Here is a 13,212-nt window from a genome sequence, read left to right as displayed (position 1 = left end):
CTATCATTCTTCTCACTTTCAATCTCATTCATCTTTGTTTCTGTACTTTCAGTTCAACATGCGTCCAACTTTCGCCATCATTCATTCTTTTTTCACTATCATTAATTCTTTGGATTTTTTTCACTTTCGATTTCTGCATCACGCCATTTCTAGTTTCATTCGTTCTCTCAATTTCGTTTCCTTCCACCACTCTCGCCTCACTTTCGTCCCTTTTAACATCCGTTACGGTTTTCAAATTGCTCTTTTTTTTTTTTTTTTTACTGATTTTTTAACATTTTTTCACCTCTCTTTCTTACCATCCTTCTCTTTCAAACATGCACTCATTTTCCCCGCGACATTCTCGCTACTAACACTTTCTGTCATCAATTTGATATTTGCATTCATCAGTTCCTCGTTCAGGTCACACTTTGCACACACCCTTCTTCCATCCACTCTAAACATCCACATATCATTTATGTAATCGAAAGAATACATATAACAGACCTCACACTTAACGAAACGACTGAAATCTAAATTAAAGTCATGGAATGATAATGCCGCCGCCATTTTTTTTTTTTCCCTTCAGGTTACTAGGTCTAATAATAACGATTTTGTAATTAAGTTTAGGCAAGAAAAATCCCCTACGCTAATAATACCAGTAGCGCACAACGTTTACAGCCACTCTTACTCAAACAATTACGCATATATACAGGTAACCCTCATATAATGCGGTACTTATACAACGCGGTTTCAATATAACGCGGTACTTATACAACGCGGTCTACAATTTCTGGTAACCCTTTATTTTATTTATTTTTTCATATTTTTCACCGCAGGACTTAAAAATCAAATTTTATCTTCTTTAAATTTGTGTCTGCCCGTATCGCGCAAGTAGTTATAAATATCAAATTTAGTTTTATTGTCTCACTGAATAAGGTACTGTACAGAGGCTTTTGTGTCATTCTCAACAAATAGTGCAATTAGAGACAGATGGAATAAAAATGGCACTAACTAATAAATCCTTTTTCCTCTCTCACAGAAACTATACTGTATAGACTTAAGCAAAACCATATGTTGCACTGAAACACAGTATCTAACTAAAAACTATTGTCCGATTTTTCAAGTATGAAATAAGTGTTTGTTTTATTGCATTTTAAATTCTCGATGTCATTATGACAAATCACAAAGGATAACTTAAAATAAAAGACTACCAAGAATTGAAACATGCCATATAATGAATGTGTGAATTCGCCTGCCAAGAAGCCATAAAATTCAACCAAGGGTTGAAACGTTTGTGTGTGAGTTGAACCAGTCAGTAATGAGAAGTTCCATCGGAATGATAAATGACACCCTGTTGTGAATGTGTTAAAACTAATAGTGAATGTTGTTATGAGAGTTTCAGATGTTATGGATTTCAATTGAAGAGAATTAGCATTTCAACTCAATACTTGTCGGTGGCTTTTGTCTTTGGATTGCGCGATCTTATGTTAATACTGCACCAATCATATGCACGTCTTTATAGCTGCTGTCTTGTGTAAAACAAAATTCAGCTTGTATATATTGTAACAATTAAAAAAAAACTTGAATAATTTATAAGCTTATAAAAGGATATCACCTGTAAATCGTTGACATGCCAGCAAAATTCTCAGACATGCCACCTCTGAGAATTTGCCATCTAGGGTTTACTGTATAAAGTGTTTATTGTTGAAAATTCTCTTCATTTTCTGCCAGGAAAGCGCATTTAAAATCATAAGTGTTATTCTCAAGCTGAGCAGTTTATTTTCTGGTGAGTTACATACATATGTAATGCTTTTTTTTATGTAAAAGTTTATTTTTATTGTAATGGCCACTAAAACTGCAACAAAAGGGAAAAAACCAACATTGAAGAGGATATTCGTTTCTCTCGAAGAAAAAATTAAAATCTTGGATCGGTTGAAAATTGGGGAAAAACCAAGAGTTGTTGCAAGGACTCTGAATTTAAATGAATCAACAATTCAAACAATCAAACAAAATGAACATAAAATCCAAGAAAGTGTTATTGCTGGGTCAACGATAAGTGCAAAGCACGTTGCTCGTGTTCGCGATATTCTAATAGAAAAAATTGAGAAATCTTCTAATGATTTGGATAGAAGATAGCACTTAAAAGAAAATTCCTTTGGATGGACACTTTATTAAGCAAAAAGCTCTCAAAGTTTATAAACATTTAAAAGAACTTGATCAAGATTCTTCAGAAGAAATCTCTCAGCATGGATTTGTGTCAGTAAGGGTTGATTCGAAAACTTTAAAATGCAGTTTTCTTTGTATATTTGTATAATCTTAAAATCCAGGGAGAATCAGCATCAGCAGATGTTGAAGCTGCCCGGAAATACCCAGCAGAACTTTTAAAAATCATTAAAGAAGGTGGTAACAGTGCAGATCAGTTGTTCAATGCGGATGAATCTGGGTTATATTGGAAAAAAATGGCAAAGCGCACCTATATTTTGAAAAATGAAAGATCAGCTCCTGGATTCAAAGTTTCCAAAGATAGAATTACTCTACTGTTTTGTAGTAATGCATCAGGTGATTACATGACAAAACCACTGTTTATTAACCGATCTGCAAATCCTCGTGCAATGAAAGGGCTCAACAAGTCCACCCTACCTGTTTATTGGCGAGCCAACAAAAAGGCATGGGTTACAGCTAGCATGTTTGAAAATTGGTTTTTGAAGTGTTTTGTACCCGATGTAGAAAGTTACACAAAGAAAAAGAATATGGAGTTCAAAATTGTACTCATTTTAGATAACACACTAGGCCACCCAACAAATTTAAGCAATCCGAATATTAAAATAACTTTTTTGCCGCCTAATACTACTTCAGTTATTCAACCACTCGACCAAGGAATAATATCAACATTTAAGTCATATTATATTCGGCGAACATTTCAATTAATTTTGGAAAAAATAGAATCTAATCCAAACATGATACTGCCTCAAGCGTAAAAAGAGTTTTCAATATTGAATTGTGTAAAAATTATTTTTCTGTCATTAAGGAATTACAATCCTCTACGCTGAATGCTTGCTGGAAAAAAATATGGCCTGAAGCCGTTCTGGAACAAAATTTCATACCTCCGGTGGATGCCGAGCTACGTTGTATAATAAACGTTGCACACATTTTTGGTGGAGAGAGCTTTTGCAATATGGTTGAAAAAGAAATTAGTGAATTAATTGATGGAGAAACAGATTTAAATGAGGAGGAACTGGTACAATTAATAGATGCCGTCGAACCAAGTGGCGGGGGAAGTTCTGCCGAAGATTCTGATTGTGATGAATCCGTTAAAGAATTCAGTTTAAAGAAATTAGCAGGATTGGACTTGGCAAGAAAGTTAGGAAGTTATTTTACGAATAATGATCCCTCAATGGAGCGCTCAGGAAAATTCACAAGACAATTGGATATTTGTTTAGCGCCATATTATGAACTTAATAAAAAATTGCAGCATAGTGGAAAGCAAAGTCTTATTACTGACTTCTTGATGGCTAAACCAGCCGAAGTATACAATGAGAATTATACAAATGATGTCCAAGAGATTTCAAGTGGTGACGACCTCTGGTCACTTAAAGAACATCTACGAAATGTTATTTCTGAAGACAGTGATGACGATTAAAATATGCGCTTTATTTTATTGTGTCTAAAACATTTATGCATTATGTGCAATGGTTATGTACAATTTGTAATTTTTATAATTTTATACTATGTATTTGTCTCATAGTTTATGTTTTTTTAACTTACATGAATTACCTGAATTAAATAAAAATATTGTTTTTGTTGAATATGTCATTGTTGTTTATATAATTTAAAAAAAAAATTATTTCGGAACCTAACCCTACTTTTTCTATATGATCTAAGTCTCGTATAACACGATTTATATAACACGGCATTTCTATGGAACCTAACATCCGCTTTATACGAGGGTTACCTGTACTTAATTATTCCTAGAATAACTTATCTCAATCAGGAGCTCTTCTTAGACACGTCCACAGCGCTTGGCTCACTAGTGCCCTAGTTGAATGATTTAAAATCAATAGAATTCTGTATATGAAATACTCAGTTTCAAAAATCTGCACCTGTATTAAAAATGTTAGTATTTGTACATATCTGCAGATGTTGTCCATAATGAAGAAATTATAAAACATATTCACACTTGAATTGTCTTCCAAGCACCTGTTGCTTGGAAGCAGTTGGAAGCGTTTCTTTTGCTACAAACATTTGTTATGTAGGCCAGGCAAGAATTTCAGGAAAAATTACATAATATAAGATATGAAGAAAACTGGAATACTGATATTCTGCTTGGCTTACCATTTATTAACAAAAAATTAAAAATAATAAAATCAGTTGAAATAAAAATTACTCATAACTCATATAATAATTATGTAAAAGTTTCAAAGAAGTGAATGAAATGATAATGAACTCTTGCTGACTATACCATAAATCAAGCATTATACTAAATTATCTACAGACTTATCATTAAACAGTTTAACTTAGAAGAAATGGGATATTAAAGAGACAATATATCAACTACGTACAGACCAGATTTTCATTTCTTGAGCAAACAGCAAACATGGCCACATAAATGTGGATATGCTTATTGTGTTGATTCTCTGACTGAAGATTTCGTCTGTTCTCTAATGAACTGTTAACTACTGTTTTTTAATATTGTTATGTTAAATGGTTATTATGCTTGTAATGCATTTATTTTTTCAGCTTTTATTTTTGCTTTGATACTCATCATGAATTCAGAAAAACTAGTCAATTTAAATAATCAACTTGTTATGGGGGGATACACACACAGTCGACCCTTGAACAATGTGGGAGTTAGGGGTGCCAAACCCCACGTTGTTTGAAAATCCACATATAGCTTTTGACTCCCCAAAAACTTAACTGCAAATAGCCTACTGTTGACTAATGGGCTGTTGCCAATAGCATAAACAGTCGATTAAGAGATATTTTGCATGCTATATGTATTATATGCTATATTCTTACAATAAAGTAAGCTAGAGAAAAGAATATGTTATTAATAAAATCATAAGGAAGAGAAAATACATTTACAGTACAGTATTTATTGATACCATGTTTACATCGTCTGTCAGTACCTACATCCCTACTGTCTTATATGATACAAAACACTCTAGATATTATACATATTAGTAATACTAGACATCAAAAATGAAAAGATACTGTGAAAAGGAAATCATTCATGTTTATTTACAGGTATAACAAAGAAGCAGCAATATGATTGCTTCACAGGAGCCTAGCCTATACACCTATACAAATAAAAATAAAATTTTTATTTTTATGCTAATTAATTAATTAAATTTAATTAATAAGAGTTAATTTTATGCAGTTATGATTTAATATTTCATAATATAATTTTAAAGTGCCTCCGTAGTGCAATTGGGAAAATGGCGATATATTGTGCCCTTTGATTGGAAACGGCCTGAGTTCGATTCTAATCGTGATGAGAGAAATCTTTATATGGGTTTTTTCAAGTGAAGGTAGGTTGGCCGATCTCATATGGAGGTCGCAGGGTTTTTTCTCTCAGAAACTTGGGTTTTTCATTCTGCATACAGAAAAATCAGCCTTGAGAAAACATGCAATTTACAGACAAAAAAGAAATACTAGTGGTGGCAGTGGCCAGTAAATGGCATTGGCGTAGATGATGATGGTAGTGGTGGTTGGTATGGTTGGTAATTATGTTGGAGACAGAGTTGTAGAAGTAGGTGTCTTGTTGAGTCTTTGGATTCCTTGGAGGTGTCATATAATAATAATACATCTTTATATTTGTTTACATTTCCCTCGACTGCAAATGGCGGCATGTATGTCTGTAATCGTTTGTGTGCATATGTTTTGATAAATTTTAACTTTTTATATAGATTTATGTATACTTTATGGTAGTAAATGATAAAATAAACTAACATATATATATATATATATTATGCACATTATATTCATGACATACCTTTTTCTTAATTTTTTCAATATTTCTGGGCTAAGCAGTTTGTCTACGAGTGTTTTTCAAATTGTTGCAGATCTCCAAAAAATTTTCCAATATATTTATTCAAAAAAATCCGCATATAAGTGAACCTGTGCAGTACAAACCTGCGTTCTTCAAGAGTGAACTGTGTGTGTATATAATATATATATATAATATAGGACAGGGCTGTCCAAAACACGGCCGACCTGTGGGTTTTGATTTTCATGAGCAAAAAAATAATTTGAATTAAATGCATATTAGATATTTTAATTCTATCGATAATCTCGATGTTGGTAATTTTATTTGGTATTTTTACATCACTATATACCCACGTGTTTTTCAAATATTAGATGTGTCAATGAAGTGTTCTTACACTGTTTTGTTCCAAAATGCATGCATGCATGCTCTCATGGGGAATGTAAATGCACGATTGGTGCACAATTTGTGTTGTTCATTTGTTCAGCTATTGAGGTTGTGTCACTGCTGCTCACCAAATTACTAGATATGCATTGTGATTTATTTCTGTGTTATGTTTAGTAATCTACTGTTTAATAAATTTTATTACAACTTATTGTCAAAGAACCATGCCTAGCAAAAAAAGAAAAATTGAAGATGAAAAGCGAGTGTATCAAAGCTGATGGGAATCAGCATATTTGATTACAAATAACAAGAATAAAATTCAATGTCTTGTTTGCATGAAAGTTTTGTCAGTGCCTAAAGAGTATAATGTGAAATGATACTACACTACATTACACAGTAAAGCATTTGAGATGTATAATTGGAAAATCAAGAAGCACCATTATTGCAGAATATAAGAAGAAATTGATGCTTCGTACAAAGTAGCATTGGAGTGAGCAAAAGCAAAAAAGCTTTTTAGTGATTGTGTGTTTGTGAAGAAATGTGCAATTGAAATGTCAAAACAATTTAATCAGCTGAAATTAGCTGAGAAGCTCGAAACAAGCATTATCTCAACAGACCATTGCAAGACGCGTATAACATGTGGATCAATATGTATCAAAAAAGCTGTGTGATTTAATAGCAAAATGAAAAATGAGTATTTTTCATTTTGTGTGGTTGAAAGCACTGATCAAGCAACAACTTTTAATTTTTGTTCGAACTATTGAAGAGGACTTTAATTAATGAAGAACTCCTCAGTCTTATATTTTTACATGGGACTACTAAAGGTACTGATGATTTCAAAGAAGTTCAAAACTCTGTTACCAATTATGGAGGATTCGATAAATGTTCCTGCATCGTAACAGATGAGGCCAAAGCTATGACGAGGACTGGAAGCTCCTTTTGTGGACTATTGAAACAAAATACTTTTAACTGCCCTATAGTGCATTGCATAATTCACCAAGAAGCACTCGGTGGAAATTTTCTACGTCAAGTCAATGCCATGAAAGTAGCTGTAAAAATAACTATTATACCAGGAGGTAATAGATCTCTGACTCATCATAAGTTTTGTCATTTTTGAGTGAAATGGATGCTGAAAATGGCAATTTGCTCCTACCCATATTTCTTAAAAATGATGTGAAGTCTGACACAACAGAACTTGAAAATCAAATGCAAGATCCCATATTTTTTATCAGATTTTGCATTTATAACAGATATGACCAACCATTTGAATGAGTTGAACTTAAAACTGCATGGCAAACAACAGAATATTACCAACTTATATGGTCATTTGAATGGCTTTAAAAGTAAATTGAAGCTTTTTAAATGAATGTTGGCTAATATTTTTTTTTTCCCCGAATTGCAAAGAACATTTTGAGGAAATATCATTTTCATCTCATGTAAAGTATATTGAGATGATCACTGAGAATCGATTTGGTGATTTTCAGAAAATTAAAGATGATATTTCAATTTTTACTCAACCCTTGACTGTCAGCATTGAAAATGTAAGATCTGACGCTCAGCTGGAATTGTGCAATTTGCATCCAGATCCTTTTTATACTAACAGAAGTGAAAAAGGAGGAGATTTTTTTTTTAATCACTACCAGTAGAGAGGTACCCGAAATTGAGGAACTTTGGACTCAAGATGTGGAGCACATCTTGAGTCCAAAGCACTCGAGCATGTGCTCCATGCTCGAGAGCACATCTGCAAAAGCACTTTTTCAATAATGAAATTCATTAAATCAAAGTACAGATGTTCATTGATAGTTAAGTCTCTTGCAAATTTATTGTGATTGGCAACTACAAGCATCGAAATTGATATAGGTACTTTAGTAAACGAAGCCGAACTACCACAGAGCTCTCGCTAAAATGAAATAAACAATTATTGTTTCTTGTCTACTGTTTCAATTAGCTCATTTATATATATGTGTGTTGATTCTCTCTCTCTATTCTTTTATAAGCACCATGACTTTTCTTTCTTATGAAATTTTCAAAGTGCTTGCTAAACCTAACGGTAGGACTCTTCAAGTAATTTAATATTCTGGATGTGGCCCTCGGATAAATCTCTTTTTTTTAATGAGGCCCTCGGAAAGGTTGGACAGCCCTGATATAGGACATGCAGCTTATGGATGGACTGTGTCTTGAGGACTGTTCCCAAGTCAAAATGGCCTCTAAAGCTGATTGTATTTGATAGTTTATCATAAGAAAGGTTTATAATCTTAATGGCTATGTGCCAAAAAAAAAGGATTTTTAAATTTATTATTTCTTTATTTATTTATGGTGTTTATTTACCCTGTATATATTTTAAACATCCCAGTTTCTTTTGTAAATAGAAACAATTTATTATACAGTATACAAATACCTTAATCACGATGTACTTGAAGCATGCATGGGTTTTTAATTTAATGATAGTTTATTTCATTTGTTGTTGAGTAAGAAGGTGATCTTGGAGGAGCTTCAGGTTATAATGGACTGAAGTGGTTGAAGGTCCTTTGGATATTGAAGGGCAGTGAAACTTACCTGAAGTGAACTGAGCATTCAGGGTTTTTTGTCCTGTAAACTCAAGAAAATCAACCGTAGAACCCACACTATTTTCAGAAAGTAAAACAATGTTAGGATTAGGTACTACGAGTTAGCAGTACTTGTCCTTTCTAGTGATAGCCTTGGGCCAGCTATCACTGATTGGCTACCAGTGGAGATTGAACTCCCCCCCCCTCAGTCTACAAAAGTTAGATAGGACTAAAACAGCCTTGCCTACTCCCTATATGAGAATAAAACACGTTAGCTGATTTATATATATATGTATTGATTCTCTCTCTATTCTTTTTTGTAATTTCCCTCTCCCTTTTCTTTCAGATTTGCTGGCCAGACATTATCAACAAAGACATTAGTTCTAGTAACAGTTCATGTTCTGAACAATGGAAGAGCTTCAATTAGTGTGAATTGTGAGAAGATGGTAATTGGTTCAATGCTTTTAAAAGAGCTTAAAGAAACACTTAATAAATAAGGAAAAATAACCATTATATGAGTGATACAGGTTTAGCCACAGTGGAGCATTACATGTGGGTTTGCTTTTTTTCATCTTTATGTATAGAGATGTTAAACAGTTAGCCACTTTGTTACTCAAAAAATTACTGTGTTGAATAAACATTCCTGGGTTGTGCGATGGCAAGACTGAATTCCAAAAATACTGGCCATTGTTATCGTACATAAGTTGTAATAAATTATTTTTATATGATTGTTATTTTGCATTTATTTCATATAAAGAGCATACAGTTGACACATGTTAGAAATAAAATGTTATTTAAAATAAAATGAAATATCACTTGATATGTTTAAATGAAGGATCAAACAAATTTTTGTTTTTTGTTAAAAACCATTTAAACATTTCAGCTTATTGAACCTACAATCAGAAAATTATACTTTGTGTAGTTTTCCCCTTGTTTTTCCAAAAATACCATTTGTCTTTTGACTTTTTAAAATAATGCAGCAGTGATTAATATGATTTTTAATTGGCTGATATAACAGTTAACAGTTATACGAGATATTTATATTATACAATTCAAGTTGTACAATTCAATATACAGTATTATACAATACAATTCAATGTACAATATAGTTCAAGTATTATTACGCTAACCACGCCGGCCAGCCAGGCTGGCGTGGTTAGCGTATCCGCTCTCCAGCCAAAAGGCTGTGGGCTCAAATCCCACCGTGGGCATGGATATTGGTGATTTTCTATGAAAATACTAGTGGTTGTGGTTGGCAGTAGATGGCTTTTTTGTAGATGACGAAAGTAGTTGGTAGAGATGGAGAATTGTGGAGTAGATGCCCTCTCTTGATGAGTCTTTGGACTCCCTGGAGGTGTCATGCAATAATAATAATATTATTATTACTATCATTATACTTATTTTTGACTATTTATTTGTTACAGTTAATAAATGTTTCCTTATATATACAAATAGAGTCAAATACATTTCGGATAGTTTTCGTAGTTTATAATAAGTTACTGGTTTTAGTGATAAAGTAAGTTAGTTGTGTATATATGTGTAACCAAGGGCCTTAGCCATACTGGTTACTGGAGAATTAAATTAGTTTGAAACAGTCACTGCGAGTCCAGTGACCGTATCTATGAGGGCTCACCTTACACGGTTTGATCTCCTAAGTGAATGAACTAGTTAGTATATTGGTACCTTAATTGGATATGATATGTAAGTTATAATGATCCCTTATACTATACATTTAAAGTAATTGTCAACATTGTTTAGTCCCATGAGGTAGTCTCTCAATCTTTTTCTGAATGCATAAGCTGAGGTTATAGATTTGATTTCATTTGGGAGTTTATTGTAGCTGCTTGTCACTAGGTATTCGAAGGATTTATGAAAAATTTCTTTGTTTGCCTTGGGTACTACCAGCATGTTCTGGCCTAATAGTCTACATTATATACAAGAAACTTTCAGTGTTCCTTTTTACGTATAATAGACAACCATAGAGATATAGTTTCTGTAGTGGTAGAATATTATGCATGACAAACAGATTGTTGGTTGAATGTGTGAAGTCAGTAGTGGTTATGGCTCTAATTATTCTGTTTTGTATTCTTATTAATGGAAGCAGATTGTTGTAATAATCTCCACCCCAACAGGTGATGCCATATTGCAGTGAGGAATTTACCCAGGAATAGTATAAGCATCTTAAGAATGCTGCATTTACAAATTTTTTAACATAATATATTCTATTAATTATGAACCTAAACTTATTTGTTAAGAAAGTGGGGGGGGGGAGTTCCACTTCATATTGCTATCAATATGGAGGCCCAAATAGTTGACTGATTTTGTTTTTTTGATTAAGCTACAGTTACAGTTTAGAATGTCACTACATTTCCTTTCATGCCATTTTATGGTTATATCATGGTCTAGCTTATCTGTTAACGTGAAGTACATATATCTTGTTTTATCGGTATTAATATTAAGTCCATAATTGCTAAACCATTTACTTAGTTTTAACATATCACTATTAATCCAATTTTTTAGATCTTCAAGGGTTATTTAAAGTTTATATTTACATAAATCATTAACATATATTAAAAATAGGATGGGTCCTAGTACAGACCCTTGTGGGACTCCGTATTTTATTATTTTTGTTGCGTTATTGAATGTGCCATAGCTGGTATATTGTTTTCTATTATTCAGATAGGATCTGAACCAGTCATTAGTATTCCTCTGATGCCGTATTTGGACATTTTCAGTAGCAATAGGTCATGATGAACACAGTCGAATGCCTTAGATATATCAAGAAAAATGGCTGCTGTGTGCATTCCTTTATTTATTCCACTACAAACCATTTTATGAAACTCCAATAGCACTTTTTCAGTATTGTATCCAGATCTAAATATTGATTAATTGCATAAAAGGATATGGTATTTAAATAGCTATTTAAGCATTTTTTTTATTAGAATCAATAACCTTTGAGATTGTGGATAGTATAGATATTGGTCTGTCATTTTTTATTTCATTTCTGTTACCTCCTTTATATAGAAGTACAACTGAAGCAGTCTTTAAGTGTTCTATAAACTTACCATGATCAAAGGATTTATTAATGATATTTGTAAAGAACTGTAATTTGTATTTAATGATAATGTTTAGCTTTTTGACATTTATATTGTCACTTCCCATTTTTTTCCCTTTTTTTTTAAATCCGATTACTACACTTTACCTCATCTTCGTTTACTGCGTGTAGATACATGGAATTCTTAATCCATGGAAGTTGGACTTTGTCCTTTCCGCAGGGTCAAAGTCACAACTACCATAGTTTGTAAAGTGGTTGTTCATTTTGTTAAGTACATCAGTGATGTCATTGCCCTCTGGGAATTTGTGTGTTTTGTGATTTGTGTTACCTATTATCATATTAACCAACCTCCATTCTTTACTTTTATCATTATTACAAGAAAGAAATTTCGATAGAAGAAAATGTTCTTTTGCCTGCTTTATTTTTTCCTTTAGGTGTTTAGCGAAATTTTTGTAGTCGTGTTCAAGCATTAAATCATAGAGGTTTTTCCTATGCTTATGATAGAGCTTCTCTTTTGTCCTTATCATATTTTTTAGTTCAGCTGTTATCCAGAGTGTGTGAACATTCTCTTTTGTAGTAACTCTTTTGTGATATTGCGATTTGCTGTCTGTATATTTAATCATTTTGATAAATTCCTCATATAGCTGATTTATGTCTAATATGTCGGTTTGAGGCAGTTCGTGATGTTTTATGTAGTTCTCAAATTTATTATAATTGGTGCCTATTTCGAATTTTTTATCACTGTATCGTGTCAATGCTATTTAGGTAAGGATAGTTTCAACAGTATCGAATGGTGATCTGTTATTTTGCTAAAGTAGATTGCAGAGATTACCTCATAGGCCATTCTGTTTCTTATGAATATGTGATCAATGCAACTTGCTGAGTTATTCGCTTCTCTCGTATTGCCATCGATGTAAGCATGAAACCCACGAGTAGATAATATATTTTTTATATTCTTCAGTTTTACTATTACTCTTATAAACGTCCAAATTTATATCCCCCCCCCCACTAGTATGACATTGTCGTGTTTTAAGGTTTTTAGGAACTTATTTAGCTCTTGGAATATACTTGGATACCTTATGTACTTGGAATATTTCCTAGCATATCAACTTGGAAGTATTAATTTCTCTCTCTTTTTTTTTTTTTTTTTTTTTTTTTTTCAACCATAGTTTTCTGCTTAAACATAAAATTATTTCCTGATACAGTCAACTTTCACTGTAATAAACTCACTAGAGGAATAACTTGTTTTATATAATTAATTTCTT

The 13,212-nt window shown here is 32.6% G+C and overlaps 1 protein-coding gene across 1 annotated transcript in view; it reads left to right on the top strand.

Annotated features, from left to right (window-relative positions):
- The window catches only part of rb (adaptor related protein complex 3 subunit ruby), a 482,738-nt gene extending 473,117 nt beyond the window's left edge, over positions 1 to 9,621 (top strand). Inside the window, exon 25 of the mRNA XM_090402121.1 lies at positions 9,239 to 9,621. Within this exon, the coding sequence (XP_090258247.1) occupies positions 9,239 to 9,389 (151 nt within the window). The 3' untranslated portion in view covers positions 9,390 to 9,621. The remainder of the gene's footprint in view (positions 1 to 9,238) is intronic.
- The last annotated feature ends 3,591 nt before the right edge of the window (positions 9,622 to 13,212 follow it).

Source organism: Typopeltis vanoorti, chromosome 12 (assembly GCF_054136105.1).
Source record: "Typopeltis vanoorti isolate ZY-2024b chromosome 12, IOZ_Tvanoo_1.0, whole genome shotgun sequence".
Lineage (NCBI taxonomy): Eukaryota > Metazoa > Arthropoda > Arachnida > Uropygi > Thelyphonidae > Typopeltis > Typopeltis vanoorti.
Note: the sequence above shows the minus strand (reverse complement) of the source record. Positions and strands in the feature narration are given on the sequence as shown.